The sequence below is a fragment of the Erinaceus europaeus genome, chromosome 4 (assembly GCF_950295315.1).
Source record: "Erinaceus europaeus chromosome 4, mEriEur2.1, whole genome shotgun sequence".
NCBI lineage: Eukaryota > Metazoa > Chordata > Mammalia > Eulipotyphla > Erinaceidae > Erinaceus > Erinaceus europaeus.
In genome coordinates this window covers 134,778,311-134,801,969 of record NC_080165.1, presented here as the reverse complement: position 1 = coordinate 134,801,969, position 23,659 = coordinate 134,778,311, and the positions used below count along the sequence as shown (strand labels likewise).

Below are 23,659 nucleotides of genomic sequence, written 5' to 3'. Positions count from 1 at the left end.
CCTTCCCTCCTCCCTCCCTCCCTCTTTTCTTTCTTTCTTTCTCTCTCTCTCTCTCTTTCCTTCCTTCCTTCCTTCCGTTCCTCCCTCCCTCCCCCTTCCCTTTCTCTTTCTTTTTATTGCCAACAGAATTATTACCTGGACTCAGTGCCTGTACAACATATTGACCACACCCATGACCACATTTTTCTACCCCCCTTTTTTCTTTTTGATAGAGACAGGAATTGAGAGTTCAGGGAGAGTTACAAAGGGAAAGAGAAAGAGACACCTGCAGCACTGCCTCACTGTTGGTGAAGGTTCCCCGCAACAGATGGAGACCAGGAGGTTTAACCTAGATCCTTGTATATGGTTTCTTGTATATGTGGTTTATTGAGTTCTCATCCGTTCTTGGACATTTGTTTTCACATTTTGGCTATTGCATATAGTGACCTAGGTCTGCATACGTCTCTTTGTATATATGTTATTTGGATTAAGCCCTGGGAGAGGAATTATATTGTGTGGTAGGTTTATTCCCCATATTCTGAGCAATCTTAAGAGTTTGTTCACAAGGGCTGGACCAATTTACATTCCTCCCAGTAGTGTGATGGGGTTCCTTTCCCACTACATCCTCAACAGCTATTGTTCTCTCTCTCTCTTTTTTATTCAGTCTATTGGGGAGAAATAATGATTTATAAGATAGTTGTTGTCACAATCTAGTTTCTTATCTCACTATGATGTCAAACTATGTGGACTGCACTCTATACACACCACCAACTGATAAACCTACAGCCTTAGCTGTTAGCTTCTGAAAAAAAAAACTTTATAAAGCCAGTTTCTCATCATCGAACACAATTTATAAAACTATAAAAGTACCTCTTATGATTGCAGATTCACATGTAAAGAAACTTGGAGCAAAGGAAGTTTGTTTGTTTGGCTTACCATCATCTGATTCATAAAAGCAGCCTTGATTTTAAGGCAGGCCCATTAACTTCAAACTCTTTCTCTTCTACTGTGTCACTCGCATCAACATATGTACTACCTTACATACACTTATATAGAGAACGTGCGGATTGTTCATTGATTTCTACTTTTTAAAACAAAAATATTTATTTCTCTAACCCCTGGCTCTTTTTTCAGAGCACTGCTCAGTCCTGGCTTAAGGTGGTACTGGGAGGACTGAATCTGGCATCTTTGGTGCCTCAGGGCATGACAATCTTTTTGCATGACCATTATACTATACTATCTCCCTAGCCCTGTTGGCTGGTTTCTAAATTAAAAATGCAACCTACTTAATGTTCATAATAATTCAGTGATGCAGGTACTCTTCATTTGCCAAATGTAGAAACTGGAGCTTGAGAAGAAGGAACATTTTAACAAAGACAATAAGTGGCATATCTAAGCTGAGTCTACTTAACTTTAACAATCATGTTCTTGGACTAACAGACTAATACTATAATGGCATTTATTTAATGCATTGTGAGCAACTTAATTTAACGCATAGGATTTTTTTTTTCTTTTGTAGCTTATTAACAGACATAAGAAATTTTGCTAAAAATTGGGAACAGTGGGTGGTTTCATCCCTGGAAAACTTGCCAGAAGCTTTGACTGACAAGAAAATTCCTATTGTGCGAAGATTTGTGTCTTCTCTGAAAAGACAAACATCTTTTTTACATCTTGCTCAGGTATGTTGGAAAGCTGAGGTCCATTGGTTTTGGACTATGTCCAAGGGAACTAGTTATCTGGTCCCAAGTCACACAAAGTCTCTGAGGTTTTACCTGTAAGAATCTAGAAAATTATTAGAAAATCCATGAATTTCTAATTATGTGTATAGTTTATGTAATAGTATTGTACCATCATTTATTTTCCAATTGTGTAGTACATTTGTTATATAAAATAATAGCTTTAGAAAAAGTTGCGTAGAGTGTAGATAGATATACTCTTTACTCCCTTTGCAAATCTCTGATGAAGTTAAAATTAATTCAAAACAAAAAGCAAATAATTCAACATGGAGTATAAAAAGTCTGACTTCCCACATGTATAAGGGATCAATGTCCTATTTGATATGATAAAACACCTGCTAATTTGACTTCCTTAAGTATGGAAAGAAACTAATTTTTTAATTAGGAAAGCATATTTAAATTGTGAAAATGTATTTTCCTTTATCTCAAATTATTACTTGCTCCTTGAAAGTTTCTAGTTCTCTGAATTTTCAAATGCTCACTTGAGATAGCTCCAGATAAGAAATGCAACATTGTAAAATGTTTCCGACCATGAGAAATTTTTAGAAGTAATATTTAAGTCCAAAATAGTATATAATTTTCTAAAAAAGTAATAATTCTCAGCTATTGCTTTTAGGTTTTTTAAAAAATATATATAATTATTGATGTTATTTGCCTTTCAAAGAACCATTTCTCTAGAAACTCAACATTTTCCTTTAGATAACAGAACAGTGATGCACTTCAGTATATTTTTTCTTATTTTCTTGATGCAGATTGCCAGACCAGCTCTCTTTGACCAGCATGTTGTGAATTCAATGGTATCTGATATTGAAAAAGTTGACTTGAATAGCATTGGCTCTCAGGCCCTTCTTACTATTTCGGGCAGTACAGACACTGAATCTGATATCTACACTGAAAGTAAGTCCTCTCTATTTGGAGCAGGGCTTCCCAGTTTAGGCAAAATTGACATTTGGATTTAAGTCAGTCTTTGAGCAGGTTTGCCTGGCTTCTACCCACTAGGCACTTGTAGTTGACTCTTCCCAACCCTCCCCACCCCCTCATGTCTTTAGACATTTTTAAATGTTCCCCTGGACTACAAAATCATATATAAGAAAACTGTGGCTTATAATTTTAAAAAATGTTATCCAGTTAAAAGTATTTGTACTTACTGATTGTGGGAAATATGATAAATGCAGAAAATACTATCAAGGAAATAAATGCCATCCATATTCTCATTGCCTAAAAATAAATGAAGTAGAAGCAACTTGGAAACATTGGAGTAGTTTTGCATTCTGTGAGGTATTTTTTTTTTCTGTTTCACATTCCATGTGTATGTATGTTTCACACCCTGTGATCATGTAGCATCCAATTTATAAAAATATGGCATACTGTTTTTCACAGCTGAGACCCCATGCACAGATGTGGATCCTTTGATAAAGTTTACTGAGTTCACATGTGTGACTAGACTAGTAGGCTTAATTTGCAGGTGATGACAATCCACTATTTTCTCTATCTTCATTTCGCAAGAGAAAGAAGTGCAGCCTTGGATAGACCATAGCACAATTGATTGCTTTCTGGGGTCTACCAGTATCAACAGTGCTCTCTAAACTAAAATTATATTAGCTGTTATATTATTTATTTTATTATATTATTTAATTATATTATTTAGTAAACCACACACTTTACTAAAATGTTATCTGCCGTGCAGATGTCTCCCCAAGGTCCTGCCACCCTACACAGAGTATTATGGTACTTTCAGGGCTTTCCCCTGCGGCTCCAGACAGACTATGACCCACATAGTCAACGACTGCCACCTCTCCAGATTTAAAGGAGGTCTTTACATCAGGCTCAACCTGACGCTGTTGACTGGCTACGGAAGAAGGGCAAACGCTAGAAGAAGAAGGGCTTTCCCTAACCAATCCTGTCCCAACACCTCCCTCCAGGGTGTTGCCCTAAAAAGTCCGCCTACTCCCCCTCCCCTCTCTTGCCAGGTGGAGAGGTAGCAGGGACCGGCCATTTTTGGCTGGCTCCACATGGCCTGAACCACCCGTCTCACCCAACAAGATTTGTGTTCCCTCTGCGTTTGGATTCTCTCTTCTTTGCATCCCGCTGCCGCGTCAAGCGACAGTTATCTTACATACATGCCTCCCTCTTTAAGTTTTACATGATAAAAGCATGTAAGCAGCTAAATTCTGCAGTGTACAATTCACTTCTCCTTCCCCTCCTGCTCTTCCTCCTCCCCTCCCCTCCCCTCGCCTTTTCTTCTTTCACTTCTCCTTCTCCTCCTCCTCCTTCTTTCTTCTTCTCCTCCTCCTCCTTCTTTCTTCTCCTTCTCCTGCTCCGTCTTCTTACAAATGGCGGTGGGGCCCAGACAGCGGCACACTTGTTGAGAGCACACATTACCATGCACAAGGACCCAGTTTTGAGCCTTCATTCCCTCCCACCTACAGGAGTGAAACTTCAGGAGCAATGAAGCAGGTCTGCAGACACCTCTCTTTTTCTCTCCTTCTCTATCATCCCCCCTCTCAATTTCTCTCTGTCTTAATAAAAAAGAAAAATTATCATCCAGAAAACAGGAACTCAACAAAGCTTAATTTATTCTATAGCTTTCAATTAATCTGTTGCATTTAATGGAAGCCTTAGATTCAAAATGAGCAATCAGCTATATTGGCAACTTACCCTTCACATATATATCTATATCTACATTTCCATATACCTATGAGAAAACTTTTGGAGATTTCAGGATTTAAAATTATTTTCCTGATATGAAATTAATTCCCTTGATTCATTCGATGTACTCTCTTTGCTATGTAATTCTTTTTATCTGGTTTTAGGCTTTGTCTTGAATTCAAAATAAAGTGTAATGTCCTTCTTTCCCCTCCCTCTCCTGCCCTCATGACAGATGACTCTATTACAGTATTTCAAGAACTGAAAGATCTCCTGAAGAAGAATGCCACTGTGGAAGCATTTATTGAGTGGTTGGACACTGTGGTAGAACAGAGAGTTATTAAGGTACTTGTTAACACCAGAATCGGATTTTTTTGTGTGTGTGTGAAGAAGAAATGATAAACTACCTGTAATTTTTAAACATACAGATAAGGGGTAGTAGGCTGTGTGCAAAATTGTCCTTTTTGGGGCTGGGTGGTGGTGCATCTGGTTGAGCGCACATGTTACAAGGCACAGGTTTGAGTTGCCAGTCGCTATCTGAAGGCGAAAGCTTTGCGAGTGGTGAAGCAGTGCTTCACGTGTTTGTCTCTCTTCCTCTCTGTTCACCCCTCCCCTTTTGATTTCTGTCTGCCTCTATCCAATAAATAAATAAAGACAATAATTTTTTAAATTGCCCTTTTCTAAAAAAAAAAAGACTAGTTTTCACATATTGACAAAAGTGTGATTTTAATAGTTACTTGTTAATTACAGAAGTGGAGTATTTTTTGATTTCCATGTGGCTGGCTCTTTCAGTGAACCTTCAAGTCATGCATCATGAAACAAGCAATAAGAGCAAATATATCCATCACTACTTGGTGTTAGCCATCCCCTATCAAAGAAACTAGTTATAGGGTAGGCCCACTTTTTTTTTTTTATTCTCAAAGGAAAACAGGTTATCATCCAGGACTAGGGAAGTCAGAGTTAATCATTCCCAGAAATATATAACCCTTCCTTCACACTTCATCGTCTGTTGCTGTTAGAGTCTGCCAAAGGAGAATTAAAAGTGAAAATATTTTATACGTTATTTCATTCTTGTCTAATTGTACTAGGTAACAAATTATATAGAATAAAGATTCAGTAACCTTAAATATGACAGCAATGATAGACCAAAGATGAAATCTCATGACAGATCATTTTTTAAAATAAAATAAATACCATGATTTGCCATCTGTCCATTTGTCAGTTTATCTATTTCTTGATCTAAGGCAGGATGTATGACATATAGACATGATAGTTTTATAGTTTGATGTTTTTTTTTATTTTACTTTTAGACCAGCAAACAAAATGGAAGGTCATTAAAGAAGAGGGCCCAAGACTTTCTGCTGAAATGGAGCTTTTTCGGTGCTCGAGTAATGCATAATCTCACCTTGAACAATGCATCGAGTTTCGGTATCCTATGTACTTTATAAAATGTCTCTGAAAAGAATTATACATTAATTTTCTAGTCTTATTTTGCATGCATGTTTAAGCATGTGCCATTTTAGATTTTCAACTTATATCTAAATCTCAAGTCAGTATAAAAGCATAGCTGTGATCCTGGGTTTGAGACTAAAATCACAGAGTTATAACCCTGTTTTGCTCTGCAGAACTTTTATCAAATTTACCTGTTCCTTGTAGAAGGAGGTATAAAATTATTTTCCTAAGGTTATGTCAGTGCTTTAGTGAGTTAATGTAGGGATGCACTAAAAAAAAATTTTAATGAACAGAAGCTATTAGCAATACATTCCTTCAGTGCTTAGATATATTTTTTGCTGAATAAACAAATAACTGATAATCAATAAAATATATCCCAAAGGCAGTATGTACTGCAGTATGGAAATCTTTTACATTTTTTTTCTCCTGGAAACCCTCATAATTGCACTCTAGGAATTAAATAGCAGCTCAGAAGTTATACTCTCATATATTTCTGAATAATGTTTCCTGACCTATAGGTAAAGCAGACTGATTTGAGGGTTTTTTTTTTTTCCCCAAAATTTAACACTTTATTTTTCTTTACTCTCAAGGCTCTTACTATGTAGTCATGGTAAACCTTTGGGTAATAGCCCTGATTTTTGTAGTTGCATTTTGGAAAACATCCACATGTGAAATAGATCACAATTAACTAGACCACATTGTTGTTTATTTTTCAAGGCCATTGACAAAGGCACTAAGCTTATATTAAAGAATGAACAAAATGTAGAGTTGTTTTTTAGATATCTTGCTAATATTCAAGGTTTCTTAAGTTCATTTCACGAAACTAACTTTCTTACAAAAAAAAAAAAAGGCTTGTTAACAGTAGATAAAAGAAGCTTAAGTTTTTCCCAGAACATCGTTCACACGAGACACGTGGTTTTTCAAGTGAAACAGTATTTTGTGTCAGGCTAGAAGGACAGTCTACTTAATCCTTTTTTTTTTTCAGACAATAATGGTCATAGTCTAGTTATTTAGTACAAAGTAAACAGAAATAGAGCAAAGTATAGCTCATTCTCTCCAGGTTAAAGCTTATCACACTCCTGTGTGTGCCCTCTTAAGACATAAAGCATGTCTCACTTTCATCCGTATTTTCCTTTGATGTAATTAGAGGCTAAAGAGCTGGCAGGACAGTACACACAGTGAGCTGGGTAGGAGGTACACAGAAAGATTAGAGACTCAAGTTAAGCGTGTTGGTCTTAGCAGGTCACTTAAAGTCCAACAAGTATTTGTTAATTTCAGTTGCTCCTTGTAGAGTGTTGTGAGATGGTCACAAAGATAACCTGACTTCTCTCTCTCTTTCTCTCTCTCCTTCTCATTCTCTTACTCCACCCTAAAATGGTTTCTTCCCATTCCCCATTCATGAACAAGGTTCTTTCCATTTGATCCGAATGCTTCTTGATGAATACATTCTCTTAGCCATGGAGACCCAGTTTAATAATGACAAAGAGCAGGAGTTACAAAATTTATTGGACAAATATATGAAGAATTCAGGTAATTAAAAGATGTCTCTTGTCTTGCATATTTCTTTAACACTAACTTCAAGAATTTGTAAGCACATGTGAAATAGGTTTCTGGTAGTCCCAGAATTCTCTCCCAAACATTCCACTACTATTAATATACCAACAGTACAAAAGTACAATTCCCTTCGCCCCCTTTATTTGTAGTCAAAGTACTTTTTTTTTATTAACTCTGAGGATGCAAAATCACTGTTCTTATGAGAATTTAGCTAGTGCTAGAGAAGTGAGCGTGATTAAAAGAAATAACTGTAAGTGTTGTAGAAGAAATACAGAATTAAGTTCTACAGGAAATTAAAGAAGAAAGGACAAAACGTCAATTTGGGGTATGATAACTTGCATTTTAAAGACTATTCACTTAAAAGAGGACTATGCAGTGCCTTTCAGAGCATACTTACAGCCATAAAGAAATAAACAAACTCGGCACTTTTGCCAAGACCAAAAATTTGCCTGCATAACTTTCCCATGAAAAAACACTTCTCAGGACTTTCCAGGTTTATGACACCACTTAAAAACATTGTCCTGGAGCTCCGTTTCCCCCAGAGACCCACCCTACTAGGGAAAGAGAGAGGCAGGCTGGGAGTATGGATCGACCAGTCAACGCCCATGTTCAGTGGGGAAGCAATTACAGAAGCCAGACCTTCCACCTTCTGCATCCCACAATGACCCTGGGTCCATACTCCCAGAGGGATAGAGAATAGGAAAGCTATCAGGGGAGGGGATGGGATACAGAGATCTGGTGGTGGGAACTGTGTGGAGTTGTACCCCTCCTAACCTATGGTTTTGTTAATGTCTCCTTTTTAAAATAATAATAAAAAAATTGTCAGTTTCTTGTGCTTGAGCTTATCTATTAGGAATTTGGAGATAATTTTATGTTTTACAATTTAAAAAAAAATCATCTTTCTAGATGCAAGTAAAGCTGCCTTCACAGCTTCTCCAAGTTCATGCTTTCTGGCCAACCGTAATAAAGGGAGCACTGCTTCCGGTGACACTGTGAAGAATGAAAGCCATGTGGAAGCAGCCTATCTTCCTTTGCCATCCAGCCAACCTGGAGACTTGACCTCTGCTCTGCACTCTTTCCCTGCAGGGAGTACAGACCGAATGCCTCTTCCAGGTACTCTGTAAACCACAGAAACCACGTGGGCTTCATATGTCTCTCTCAGAAGCCTGTTGCCCTGGGTTTTCTTAAGTCTGGTAACTTGAAGGTATCATAAAAGTAAAACAAAAGACCAAAAAAAAAAAAAAGGATATTACTAGACTGACTTATAACACAACTTTATAGTATTTTCATGATCTTCAGCAATTGTCATTTCCATATTTACAAATATCATATTGACATAGGTGTCCAGAAAGTTCTTGGGCTCTGGAAAGTGACTCAGCAGTAAAGCATACAGTTTCCATGCATGAGGTCCTGGGTTTGATGCTCACTGCTTGAAAAAACCATAGACAACACCAAGGGTAACACTAGTGGAACTTCAAGGCTCGTAGAGCTAAGTTTTATTGTCTTTCCTTCCCTTAAAAAAAAAAGAAGAAGTATAAAAATTGCAATCAGTAGTGACTCAGGAATACCTTGCAGGGCCAGGTGGTAGCACACTGGGCTATGTGCACATCTTTCTAAGCACAAGGACAAGTGCCAGAATCTTGTTATCTCGATTTGAGCCCCCAGCTCCCCACCTACAGGGAGGTCGCTTCACAAGCAGTGAAGCAGGTCTGCAGGTGTCTGTCTTTCTTTCCTCCTCGTCGTCTTCCTCTGCTATCTCAATTTCTGTCTGTCCTATCCAACAACAACAGTAGCAACAACAATAACAATAACAACAATGGAAAGAAGATGGTCACCAGGAGCAGTGGGTTTGTAGTGCAGGCACTGAGCCCCAGCGATAACCCTGGAGGCAAAAAAAAAAAAATACCTTGCATGTGTAAGACCCTGAGTTCCTTTCTTGGCACTGCTAAAGACAACACAACACAACAACACAATACAGTCTTTAGGATTCCTTGAAGATAATGAATGATCTGTATGATTTATTTAGCTTTGGCTTTTAAGAGATCTCGATGGCTCTCATTTCTTAAGAAGACTTTTGGGAGTCGGGCTGTAGCGCAGCGGGTTAAGTGCAGGTGGCGCAAAGCACAAGGACCGGCATAAGGATCCCGGTTCGAACCCCGGCTCCCCACCTGCAGGGGAGTTACTTCACAGGCGGTGAAGCAGGTCTGCAGGTGTCTATCTTTCTCTCCTCCTCTCTGTCTTCCCCTCCTCTCTCCATTTCTCTCTGTCCTATCCAACGACGACAACAACAATAATAACTACAACAATAAAACAACAAGGGCAACAAAAGGGAATAAATAAATAAAATAAAATATTTTAAAAAAGAAGACTTTCTTTTACATTAATTGAAATTTTAGTTGTGATTTTTTGTTTGTTTGCTTGTCCTTTGGCCAGAGCACTTCTCACTGGTAGTGTGATGATTAAACAAGGGACCTTTCAAATTCAAGTCTTTATACACTCACATTGTTATCTCTCTGCTTTAGTTGTGGTCTTAATATAATATATAAAAACATTGAATTTTAATGAAATACATCTAAAAGTTATACTAAAATGCTACTTTAAAGAACAAGAATGAATTATGTTATTTTAAAATAATCACAACAGTGATTTTTTTTCTTTGATTTGGAGGCTTTTTGTATCAAACTTGATGTTTCAGAAGCTTTAACTACTGCATAATACTTTATTTAAAAAATAATTTAATTCTTTAATTTCATCATTGTTTATTTTAATTTTTTATTACTTATTTTATATTTATTTACAAAATTATAAGATAACAAGGTATAATTCTACACCTTTCCCACCACCAGAGTCCTGTGTCATTCCCTCCATTGGAAACTTCATTCGTTCTCCCAGGATCACAGATAGGGGTTGACTGTTTATAACTATATATCTGTATTTATATATACTTTCCCATTTTTTCTTTTTAAAATTTTATTAGTGATTTAATATTGATTTACAAAATTACATGACAATAGGAGTTCCATACTGTTCCCACCTCCAGAGTTCTGAATCCCCAATCCGTCCATTGTAAGCCACAGCAGTTCTAAGGTTGCAGACATGAGTTAACTATTATCTCTGCAACTATCTGTCTACATTTATACAGAACTGCCTACTTTTTCTTCCAGGTCCCAGTCTCTCTTTCTCTCCAAGCCAGATATAACTCTTTTACTACATCCAAATGTCCTTCCGTTTTCCCTCCTCTCTCTCCAAGCTTTCTTATCCTCTTCCTCCTATCACTGGGAGTATGCATCAAACTGTTCTCAGGGCGTAGTTTGCCCATTTTTTCTGTGGTCCTGCCTTCTCTAAGTCATACCCACAAGAGTGAGTTGAAAAGGTATTAATAAATGTTTTAAATAACTTTTAAAGATGTAAGCCCATAACTTAACTTGCCACTAATAAATACACCGGTGATCCCCCCCAAACCCAGGTCAAATGGAGCTTTCCCAGAGCACAGGTCCTCTGATGACACCACCTATTTCTCCAGCCATGGCCAGCCGAGGAAGCGTCATTAACCAGGGACCAATGGCAGGGAGACCCCCAAGTGTGGGCTCAGTAATGTCTGCTCCAACACACTGCTCAACATACTCAGAACCCATTTATCCTACTCTTCCTCAAACCAACCATGACTTTTTTGGGACCAACTCTAATTATCAAACTGTGTTTAAGGCCCAGTCCCACCCTCCATCAGGACTCTATCCTCATCGTTCAGACTATGGACGATACATGACCTGGAGTGAACATCAACTTTCTAGAGACTTCTTCAGTGGCAACTGTGCTGGGTCTACATACAATTCTCGGCCACCTTCCAACTATGGACCATCCCCACATGGCCAAGATTCACACACTGTGCAGTTTTTCAATACAGGAAGCTTCAATTTCCTGAGCAACACAGGGGCTGCCAACTGCCAAGGAGCAATACTGCCTCCTGATTCACCTAACGGTAGTGATATTTTTCTTTTCTTTTCTTTTTTTATTAGTGATCAGTAGTGATTAACAAAATTGTAAGATAATAGGGGTACAATTCCTTACAGTTCACACAACAGAGTTCTGTGTCCCATCCCCTTCACTGGAAACTTCCCTATTCTTTATCCTTCAAGGAGTATGGACTAAAATTCTTTATGGGGTGTAGAAGGTGGAAGGTCTGGCTTCTGTACTTGCTTCTCCACTGGACATGGGCATTGGCAGGTAGATTATGCCCCCAGTCTATTTCTGTCTTTCCCTAGTAGGGCAGGGCTCTGGGAAGGTGAGGTTCGAGGACATATTGGTGAGGTCGTCTGCCCAGGGAATTCAGGATGGCATCATAGTAGTGTCTGCCACTTGAAGGCTGGAAGGTGGTAAGATATAAAACAGGAAAAATTGTTTCATAAACAGGAATCCAAAAGACAGAGGAAATTATGGGTCTTTTAGTGGGAAGAAGCTAGGTAGTTTATTTCAAGTATGTTCCCAGGGGCACATGACTTCAGCAATTTTTGCCTGACCCTGATAGTTAACATGTAGGTGGACTAAAAATACTGTCTAGGAAGACGGGGTCAGAGTTGAGAATAAGGCTAGAAATCTGGATTAGGGTAGAGAATAGCTCCTAAACACTAGGAAAGTGTTTACCCCTTTGATCTGAGCTAGGGCCCATATGTATTTACAGTGGCACAATAGCCTGTAGTGACCTCTTAGCTTTTAAGGTGTCAATAAGACAAAATTAGACACTGAGCTTTGGCTTTGCTGAGTAGCACATCATCTCGTAAAGTTTCTAGAGATCATGAAATTTTAGACATTTGGAGTTACTTTCTGTCACATAAAAACACGTCTTCAATTTATATACTTATGTTAAATCTGCCCTTCAAAATGCTACATGTGATGAAAAATAATATGTAAAATCATGTTTTCAGACAATCTGAACAGCCCCAAAGAAGAACATTCTATCCTTTCTTTGAAAACATTTTTTTTTAGTAAATACTGTTTTTTTTTCCCCTAGAAAGATAGAGGTAGATTTTTAAGGGTTAAGATCCAAACTATGCTCAGTGTTAGGCTGAGAGGACACTTGAAATTATGGGAGTTTGAAAGATATTGGAACTTTTTCACTTACCAAAACCAGCCCTTTACCTATGCAGCACTTATGCCTCTTTTTTAAGCATATGCTAGTCCTTCTCCCAGAAACATGAATCTCTAAATATTACTTTACAAGTAATATAATCAGAGGGAATGGCTAGGTTACTATTTTCACTTCATAGATTGATCTTATTGTAGGTAAAGGTAACATATGTATCTCAACTTAATAGTATGATAACCGCTATGTTTTAAAACAAAACAAAACAAAAAAGAGCTTAGTGTACCACCATATTCACCTATAAACATGAACCTAAGTTCTGTAGTTGTAGATTTGAATGTAATATTTGAAGTACGATATGCTTAAGGTTCTTCCCTATTACCTTGTCTCTTTTTTCCCATCCTAGAATAGTCTTCACAATAAATTAATAGTAAATTCTTGGTGTTTTCTTTTATAGGGTATTATGGAAACAGTGTAAACTACCCAGAGTCTCATAGACTTGGAGCCATGGTGAATCAACATGTTTCCGTCATTAGTAGTGTCCGATCCTTACCTCCCTACAACGACATCCATGATCCTCTTAATATTTTAGATGACAGTAATAGGAAACAGACTGGTTCGTTTTATGCAGACTCATCGCCTTCTGTTGCATGCCGAACTCCAGTACTAGGTAAATTATTTTAGTGTTCTTGAAAATACTCAAAATATTTCTCAACCTCAGGAAATTGAAGCTTCCTATATTTAAAATCTGCAGCTTTGCTTTGGATGAGCTAGGTTCTCATGTTCTCACTATTGCCTTACCACTTTAAATCTGAAATTATAGTCTTTTTATTATTGCTATTATTATTAGCAATAGCCTTACCATTGATCTGTATGTGCACATATTGTTGGAATTTTTTTTTCTTTCTCCAGAGCATTCCCAGTTCTGTCTTATGGTTGCGTAGGGAATTGAACCTGGGACTTTAGAGGCTCAGACATGAGAGTTTCTTTGCATAACCATTACACTATCACATTGTACAATCTACTGTTAGAATTGTTATTGATAGGGAGTCGGGCTGTAGCGCAGCGGGTTAAGCGCAGGTGGCGCAAAGCACAAGGACCGGCATAAGGATCCCGGTTCGAACCCCGGCTCCCCACCTGCAGGGGAGTCGCTTCACAGGCGGTGAAGCAGGTCTGCAGGTGTCTATCTTTCTCTCCTCCTCTCTGTCTTCCCCTCCTCTCTCCATTTCTCTCTGTCCTATCCAACAATGACAACAACAATAATAACTACAACAATAAAACAACAAGGGCAACAAAAGGGAATAAATAAATAAAATAAAATAAAAAAAGAATTGTTATTGATTCTAAAACTAATAGCTGGCACCTATTATGTGTGGAAAATTTAATATAACTGTCAAATATAGTCTAGAAGACTATGAGAGTTTTGAGGGTAGTAACAATATTTTCTAACTTTCTTTTTATCACCTAATGCCTTTGTGGGACCCAGAGATAGTTAGTGTCCAGGGTTGTGTTTGGACCTAATAATCTCCATCAATACTTTAAAGAGATTGTGTGGGACTGTGCCCTAAACAGCTAGATAATGATAATCTAGAAAGGAAATGAGCATCTTCTCAGTTTCGAGTAAAGTATAGCTGTATATATATATCTTCAGAAAATGGGGTGTGTGTGTGTAGATAGCATAATGATTATGCAAAAAGACTCTCATGCCTGAGGCTCCAAAGTCCCAGGTTCAATCTCCGTCACCACTATTAGCCAGAGCTAAGCAATACGCTGGTAAAAAAAAGAAATTTAAGTGAAAATGAATAAAACAGCATGCTTTCCATGAAGCCCTCAGCATCATCTTTTAACCAGTTTGCTCTCCATAAGAAAATTCTATAATTTATGCTATATCTTTCACTGGTTCACTGGCACCCAACAAAGTGAAACCGGGAGTAGAGACTCAGTAAATCAGTGAGTTGAAAAGGGTACAAAAACGTAGATATAAATTTAGTTTGTAAGATTACTAATAAGCTATCACAGGATACATATATACTCATTTAAAGATCAAGGCTTAGAATCCATGGTACACATGTAACACTTCTCAGTTTTCCGAGTAACTAACCCACCAACCTAGGTCCTGCCCCGCCATCATGTTCCAGGAACTGAACACTTCCCCCCTCCACCCCAGAGTCCCTTACTTAGCTGCAACACACCAAATGCAGTCCAAGTTTTGCTTTGTGCTTTCCAGTCTCCATATTTACATGAGATGGACGAATTCCTCCACTGAAAGGGATTTCAGAGTAGCATACACAAAGGGTACTGACACTCAACCAAGGCATAATGCAAAATGAGATCAATTCCATCTCTCCTCACTCAGCGTGCTGCTTTCCCAATAATTCAGTAGGAAGCACTTCTTCCTTCCTGTGCCCATCACAGATGCTCCCTGAACAGAGTCTAGCAGCTCATCTCCTGCTATCTGCAGATGGTCATTGCTTCTAGGTTACTCTAATGAAGCAGAAAATTCCACTTCAGGATGTTTCCTCTCCACGAGACGAAAATGTATGATGTTGTTAGTGGCACTATTAGTTCTGTTTACTTGTGGAGATAGTGGAGGATTTGATGGAACATAGCTTGGGTGAAGGGTAGATTCTTGGCTTTATTGTCAGACCAGGCTTGTAAGTCAATTGCGAAGAGGGCTTCAGGGTGAAAGCAGCAGGGGATAAAGTAAATTTACAAGGGGCGTTAGCATCTTTAGTATCCTGAGTTAGGAGTCTATATGTTTTAGCAGAGAAGGTGATAGTTAAAAAAAAAGAAATGAGAAAAATCTCTCACCTTGTCCTTATCCCAAATCTTTGCTACAGCAGACCATGACTAGTCCAAGATTCACCCTGTGTCTTTCCTTTCCTTCCTTTCTTTCTTTCTTTCTTTCTTTCTTTCTTTCTTTCTTTCTTTCTTTCTTTTTTTATTTATAAAAAGGAAACACTGAAAAAAACCATAGGATAAGAGGGGTACAACTCCACACAATTCCCACCACCAGAACTCTGTATCCCATCCCTTCCCCTGATAGTTTCCCTGTTCTTTATCCCTTTGGGAGTATGGACCCAAGGTCATTATGGGGTGCAGAAGGTGGAAGGTCTGGCTTCTTTAATTGCTTCCCCGCTGAACATGGGTGTTGACAGGTTGATCCATACTCCCAGCCTGTCTCTCTCTTTCCCTGGTGGGATGGGGCTCTGGGGAATCGGGCTCTGGGGCACATTGGTGGGGTTGTCTATCCAGGGAAGTCTGTTTGGCATCATGTTAGCATCTGGAACTTGGTGGCTGAAAAGAGAGTTAACATATGAGAGAAAGATAGACACCTGCAGATCTGCTTCACCGCCTGTGAAGTGACCCCCACCCCTGCAGGTGGGGAGCCGGGGGCTCGAACCAGGATCCTTATGCTGGTTGATGCACTTTGCACCACGTGTGTGCTTAACCCGCTGTGCTACCACCCAGCCCCCCTTTACTTTAAGCATCAAGATATGGTGAGAATTAGGACGGCGTTCCCACTGTAGGGAAGTTTACATTCTAGAAGGGGCAAAAGGGGATGAATACTCAAGCAGCTATATTAGAAAGGTAATTTAAGCTACTTGAAGGTCAACTGACTTGGGTAAAATGATAGTAATGGAGGAACTGCGTTTAGTAAGGTATTTGAGAAAAGAATCCTGAGGCAGAAACATTTGACTTGAAAACTGAATGAGTAAGAATAAGGGGACAATGGCATGAGCACCTGATGGCAGAAGAAACAAGTGTATTGTCTCTGAAATAAGAAAATGTAGGGTGTTAGCCTGTGGCATATCTGATTAAGTATACATACTACTGTGTACAAGGACCCGGGTTGCAGCCAGCTCCCCACCTGCAGGTGGGGTGGGGGGGAGCTTCATGACCAGTGAAGCAAGTACTGCAAGTGTTTTCACGTCTCTCTCCTTCTCTATCTCTCCTTCTGCTCTCAAATAAATAAATAAATAAATGGCCGCTGGGACCCAGCAATAAAAGGGACTCATTTGGGTGGCTCAGTGCACAGGAAGAAGTGTAATATGTTTTGAGTATAGTTAAGGAGAAAGAGAGGAAGGGAAATAAACTAGAAGACACAGATCAATGAACATGGATCTTCTAGCGTTTGCCCTTCTTCCGTAGCCAGTCAACAGCGTCAGGTTGAGCCTGATGTAAAGTTTTGAGACCTCCTTTGAATCTGGAGAGGTGGCAGTTGTTGACTATGTGGGTCATAGTCTGTCTGTAGCTGAAGGGGCAGTTCGGGTCATCTCTGGCTCCCCAGCGATGGAACATAGCGATGCACCGGCCATGGCCTGTTTGATAGCGATTGAGGATGGCCCAATCATAATGTGCTAGGTCAAGCCGGGTTGACGCTTGCAGGGGTCTGTGATGAGGTGTTTGTTCTTGACCTCAGCTGACTGCCAACTCTGTTTCCAAGAGTCTGGAACAGAGAAGTTCAGTGTAGGCGTAGGGGACCAGATTGGGTGACGAGACGTCAAGTGTTGGACAGGGTGGGCGAAGATATCTGCGTATATTGGCAGGTCTGGTCGAGCGTAGACGTGGGAAATGAACTTAGATGATGCCGCATCCCGACGAATATCTGGCGGGGCGATGTTGCTAAGAACTGGCAGCCATGGAACCGGGGTGGAACGGATGGTTCCAGAAATGATCCTCGTGGAGGAATATAATTTGGAATCGACCAAGTGGACATGGGGGCTACGGAACCATCCTGGGGCACAGTATTCTGCAGTGGAATAGCATAATGCCAGAGATGATGATCGTAGTGTGGAAGCACTTGCGCCCCATGAGGAGCTGGCCAGTCTTGCAATGATGTTATTCCTCGCGCCCACCTTTGCTGCAGTTTTTATGAGATGTTCATGAAATGACAGAGTGCGATCGAGAGTAACGCCAAGATAGACTGGCTGGGCTTCATGCTGGATTCTCGTATCACCAAGCCTCACATTAAGCTCATGCGAGGCCGAGGCATGGTGTAGGTGGAAAACAGATGATACTGTTTTTGCAGTGCTAGGGATTAGTCGCCATTTTTTACAGTAATCAGATATCAGAGACATGTCTTTCGTGAGTGTTTCCTCGATGATGTCGAACTTGGATGCCTGAGTTGCACAGCAGATGTCATCGGCGTAGATGAACTTCCTTCAAGAGGTTTCTGGAAGGTCATTGATGTAAATATTAAATAGCGTAGGAGCCAGAACAGAGCCCTGGGGGAGGCCACTTGAGACAAGTCTCCATCTGCTAGACTTGTCACCCAGATGCACCCGGAATCTTCTGTTTTGGAGAAGAAACGATATAGTGTTGGCCACCCATGGAAGCAGGCATCTTGACATCTTGACTAGGAGACCACGGTGCCAGACCGTGTCATAGGCTGCTGTGAGATCAACAAAGACAGCACCCGTCTTTAAATTCTTCTGGGATCCATTTTCAATGTAAGTTGAGAGGGCCAGGACTTGTTCGCAGGTAGATCTTCCTGGACAGAAACCAGCTTGGGCGGGTGATAGGAATTTCTCTGTAAGAGGAGAAATACGTGACAGAAGCAGCCTCTCAAGGAGTTTGTAACACACGGAGAGGAGAGAAATTGGTCTATAGCTGGCGGCCAGTGTTGGGTCTTTCTTTGGTTTCAAAACTGCTATTATCTTCGCATGACGCCAAATTTTGGGCATAGATTTGGATTCCAAGATGTGGGACAGGAATGTAGTGAACCACTTCTTTGCCGCGGGGCCCAAGTTAAGAATGAGTTCTGGGGTGATGTTATCATAGCCAGCAGCCGTTCCCGGTTTAACCCTCTTCAAACCAAGGCAAGATGTCTGGATTTTGTTCTCAAAGTAATGAGAAATCATTGTAGCATCTGACAAGTTTACAGTACAACAAGATTATTCTGTCTGATCTCTATAGCATGAGAGGTTGGGGAAAAATGAGGGTCCTTCAAGTAGTTAGGAGGAGAGATAGCTGTGTTAACCGAGAAATGAGAAGATGGTTACTCAGATGGTGACAGAGATTACAGTTGTGGAGATGCAGATATATATATGGGGAAGTCAAGCGGCAGCACAGCAGGTTAAGCACAGGTGGCGCAAAGCTCGCAACAACCCGTACCAGGATCCCGGTTTGAGCCCCCGGCTCCCCACCTGCAGGGGAGTCACATCACAAGCAGTGAAGCAGGTCTGCAGGTGTCTTTCTCTCCCCCTCTCTGTCTTTCCCTCATCTCTCCATTTCTTTCTGTCCTATCCAACAACAACGATATCACTAACAACAACAATAACTACAACAGTAAAGCAAAAAGGGCAACAAAAGGGAATATATATATATATATATATATATATTTGCCCTTATATATATATATGCCTCCATATATATATGGAGGCATAATCAGTTTGGTGTTGTCCAAATTTAAATCTGAAATTGAGTATTCTTAATTTCAGTGAGCATTTCAATCCTCAATTTTATATCTCAACAAAATATGTAGAAGAAACAACAATTTCTGGGGACTAGCAAGGAAAGAGAAGATAAAGATTGCTCTGAGACAACACACACACACTCAAAGTCAGTCCAGATATGTATGTTATTTTTCATTTGCATAATAACAGTGAGTGGAATTTCCAGAAAAAAGAAAATTTTAATTTTAAAATTTTAATGTTTTTCTTCTCCTTGATAGCATCCAGTTTGCAAACCCCGATTCCTTCTTCCTCATCTCAGTGCATGTATGGAACCTCCAGTCAGTATCCGGCTCAAGAAAGTCTGGACCCCCATGGAGCAAATGGTAGAGAAATGGGATCTTCCTTACCGCCCATCAACACCGTGTTCATGGGGACAGCAGCTGGAGGGACTTAAACGAGCAATGTGTGTGGGGGGGGGTGACAATTCAAAAATCTCTCCTACTCAAACATTACTTATTCAGACTGCCATCTGAGTAAAAGAATAGATAGCAGTGACATAACACTGTTTTTCTCTTCACTGATTTAAAATTGTGGGCAACGCCATAGTGAATGGAGGTATTGTCAATTTATCCTGCACACAAGTTGTTAAAAATATGATCATAGTTAATCATAGTTTCAAACATTAAGAAAGTGAATCAGTAGCACTCTGAAGATGCAGACACTTCAACATAAAGATTTAATATTTCATGCCTTAATTTATTAAGTATGTGTGCTGTCTCAATTTTGGTTGCTGAAAAAGGGGAAAAAAAGTTTATTTTATGCCTTTAAAATACCTTTAATTTATTAGGATCTCAGAATCATTGTTTACTATCTCTTATTTGACAAAATGTCAAATGTGTATGCTCTACCTCCTATGGAAATGTTTACAAAGTTAAAACAAGTCAATTCAGCCTAGACCAAAGTTGCTTGACTTTCAGTGCCTGTGCATTAATTAGTGTGATCATTTTTGTCACATAGCAGTATTCTAATTCTGTGTAACTAACTGAAGACTATAGATATTCCCCCATTTATTTAATGAAGATAAGAAGTAAAAAAAAAAAAAAGAAAATGTATGAAAAAAATTTTAAAAGACTTGGTTGTTTTCGATGTTGGTCCGATTTCTGAAAAATGGTAGGAATTGTCAGACAATAACTACTCCGGATATTGAGTTAGAGATTAAAATTGGTTGGTCAGAGAACATTCTCATATCAGTTCCATGAAGATAAATATAAAGAAATTGTATCTTGCAGATGGTCTGAAGTTTTACAGATTTGGAAGTATTCTTCACTCAAGGACTTTGTTTATAAATTGCTAGTAAATGTTTATTCAGGGATCATGTGAATGTAAAGACTAATTCAGAAATGAAAGATTGGCTACGTATAAATTAATGCAATTCTGTATTGTTTTCCTTTTCAGTTATCTTAGCTGAAGTGTTGGTTGTAAGACTCACTCGCTTTATAATGGGAAACTTCTGTTAACAGTATAGGTTTTTCCTATAGTCTTACAAGTGCCTCATATTATTTGTATTAATGATTAAGTTACATATAAGCCTTGGTTATGTTATAACATTTGTAAGCCCTAAATACTCATTATGCATCATGATATAATTTGGTAATGACAAAATGTCAAATTGTTTTCAGCAAGCAATAAACAATTATTTGTGGACTTATTGGTGTGTTGCTACCATTTTCTCAACAATGTGTTCAATACAATGTAGCCTATGAATTAATTAATTGAGCAGAAAAATTTGATCTGGAACAGATCACAAGAAGTAACAAAATAAATTATTTGTTATTTGCTATAATAATATTATAAAAAGACCAAGGAGAGTGAAATGAATAAGATGTCAGAGTTAAGTAGTAATAAACAAAAAGGTAATCAAAAGTGTATGGACCTAAGTCTTGAAAGAACCAAATTTACACTGCATAGAAGTTAAATATATATTTAGCAGGGCCGGGTGGTGGTGCACCTGGTTGAGCACATGTTACAGTGCGCAAGGATCTGAGTTCAATCCCCTGGTCCCTACCTGTAGGGGGAAAGCATGAGAGTGGTGAAGCAGGGATGCAGATGTCTCTCTGTCTCTCTCCCTCTCTGTCTCCTTACTCCTCATGGCTTCTGGCTGTCTTTATCCAATGAATAAAAATTATATATATAAATATATACTTACTATGTAATATAGATATATAATTATGTATTTATTATATATATGGAGAGTTATTATGTGTCAGACACATTGGGAAATACAAAAAAGGAGTCATTGCCTATATATTTAATATTAAAAGTTTTACTGCAGTAATGAAGGGGTGGTGTGATAGGAGAAACACATTAAAGATTAAGTACAAAATAATCTGAGGAAAGTGTTTAGGAATCATTAGCAGCAGTCCCAAGCAAGAAATGAATCGGATAAAAATAAAATTAGACTGAGAAAAGCTATTTGGGAGATTGTTTCATCAAGACATCTAGCAGATTAGCAGAGAGACTATGTGAAAGAGGGAATGAGAAGGGGCAGAATTTAAGAATATACATTGAAGGATTAGTGACAACTAGATATGAAAAGTAAAGAAGTATGTCAATAATTGCTCTAAGGTTTTCCTTAAACCTTGTTTGCAAAGCATTTCATGGTTAATAGTTGACCCTATATTGATCCTTCCTTTGCAGAAGAGAGGAGTAATCTGAAGCAGAGAGAAGCTCAGAAGACATGTGGGCAGTTATCCCTGGGTTTCTTGTACATCTGCTTCAGAACAATGTACTAATTTAAAAAAAAATATTATATTTATTCCCTTTTGTTGCCCTTGTTTTATAGTTGTAGTTATTCTTATTGCTGTCGTTGTTCGATAGGACAGAGAGTAATGGAGAGAAGAGGGGAAGACAGAGCGGGGGGAAAGAAAGATAGACAGACACCGGCAGACCTGCTTCACGGCTTGTGAAGCTACTCCCCTACGGGTGGGGAGCCGGAGGCTTGAACTGGGATCCTTAGGGCGGTCCTTGCTCTTTGTGCCACATGCGCTTAACCCGCTGCACCGCCCACAACGATGTACTAATTTTTAAAAGTAACTTGTACTCTTCTTCTCCTTTCTCATTGCCTCACCTCCCAGAAATAGAACTAGTTTGTCTCTGTTAAATATATAGCAGTTAGTGTTTATGCAAAAGACTTTTATGCCTGAGGCTCCTTAGGCCCCAGGTTCAATCCCTAGCACTACCATAAATCAGAGCTGACTAGTGCTCTGGTCTTTCTCTCTGTGTCTCTCATAGGGAAGCTATTAAGGGAGAGGATTGGATATGGAGCACTGGGGGTGGGCATTGTGTGGAAATGTACCCCTCTTATCCTATAATCTTGTCAATATTTCCATTTTATAAATAAAAATTAAGAAAAAAAGTGTATGTAATTTCTTCAGTGTTAGCTTTCAGGAAGAACAAATTTTTGTTTGTGGTATTTTTCTACTTATTGTATGAGATTTAGTATGCTTGGCCCTCCAAATTATTTCTCCCTGTCCTCCATATATGAATCATGTGAAATTAAAAGTATGTCCCATCTTTCCAAATGTCTCTGTAAAAGAAATGTCACCCTTCCTTGAACTACATTTCATCCAGAAGGAGCATGGAACATTTCATTTCTCTCAGCCACTCAGATACACTTATTTCAGAATGGTTTCCTTTATGAATCTAAAACTTGTATGCTCAAGACAGTTTTTGCTATTTTTAGGTCAATTTTAATGTAAAATGTTTTTCTAGTTTTTTAGTGTTTCTGATTTTAAAAGTAAACTAAATTCCCTCAGTAGCTTTTAGAAGTTGAAGAGTATTAATAATAAAGAAGTGGCTTGTTCAAGCTAAAGCTTATGTGAAATGAAAAAAAACCAAGGGTAAACTTTTTGAAAGGTAGTTTTATAACTCAAGTTTTAGGATACCGTCTTCAGATTTGATTTATGGTGGCTACTACAAATACAATAATGAAAATGTTTCAGTGTATACAGTGAATTCTGAATACAATTCAGAGACCAAGGCCCTACTTTGTAAAGACTGGAAGAGTAAAATGGAACTCAACTACATCATGAACACAGGATTACAGGTCAAAAATAATTTGGTTTATTTTCTCTCCATATACTTTTGTGAAAAACAAACAAAAAAAAACAAAACAAACCAGATCTTATCAGTTATGTTCTCAAGTGTTTCTTAATATCTCTCTACCCCATGATAGAAAGTATTATTTTTTCAATTCTGTTATTTTATTTTAAAATATTTATAACTCCAACTCCTGTATTTTTAAATTTTTTATATTTATTTATTTATGTTCCCTTTTGTTGCCCTTGTTGCTTTAGTTATTATTGTTATCATTGTTAGATAGGACAGAGAGAAATGGAGAGGGGAGAGAAAGACAGACACCTGCAGACCTGCTTCACTGCTTGTGAAGTGACCACCCTACAGGTGGGTTCAAACTGGGATCCTTACTCCACTCCTTAGCTTCAAGCCATGTGTGCTTAACCCACTGCACTATGGCCCTGACTCCCTATTTTTCTTGTCTTTTTTTTTCTTTTTTCTTTAAGAAAGGATTAATTAACAAAACCATAGGGTAGGAGGGGTACAATCCCACACAATTCCCACCACCCAATCTCCATATCCCACCCCCTCCCCTGATAGCTTTCCCATTCTCTATCCCTCTGGGAGCATGGACCCAGGGTCATTGTGGGTCGGTCCATACTCCCAGTCTGCCTCTCTTTCCCTAGTAGGGTGGGTCTCTGGTGAAGCGGAGCACCAAAAAAGCAAATGACCCCATCCAA

General features: G+C 38.9%; 1 protein-coding gene across 1 annotated transcript in view; it reads left to right on the top strand.

The window, feature by feature from the left end:
* Positions 1-20,522, top strand: part of RFX6 (regulatory factor X6) — an 87,406-nt gene extending 66,884 nt beyond the window's left edge. The window contains exons 11-19 of the mRNA XM_060190565.1: positions 1,499-1,658; positions 2,468-2,612; positions 4,597-4,706; positions 5,672-5,789; positions 7,221-7,343; positions 8,274-8,480; positions 10,834-11,346; positions 12,905-13,117; positions 19,124-20,522. Of these exons, the coding sequence (XP_060046548.1) occupies positions 1,499-1,658; positions 2,468-2,612; positions 4,597-4,706; positions 5,672-5,789; positions 7,221-7,343; positions 8,274-8,480; positions 10,834-11,346; positions 12,905-13,117; positions 19,124-19,299 (1,765 nt within the window). The 3' untranslated portion in view covers positions 19,300-20,522. The remainder of the gene's footprint in view (positions 1-1,498; positions 1,659-2,467; positions 2,613-4,596; positions 4,707-5,671; positions 5,790-7,220; positions 7,344-8,273; positions 8,481-10,833; positions 11,347-12,904; positions 13,118-19,123) is intronic.
* The last annotated feature ends 3,137 nt before the right edge of the window (positions 20,523-23,659 follow it).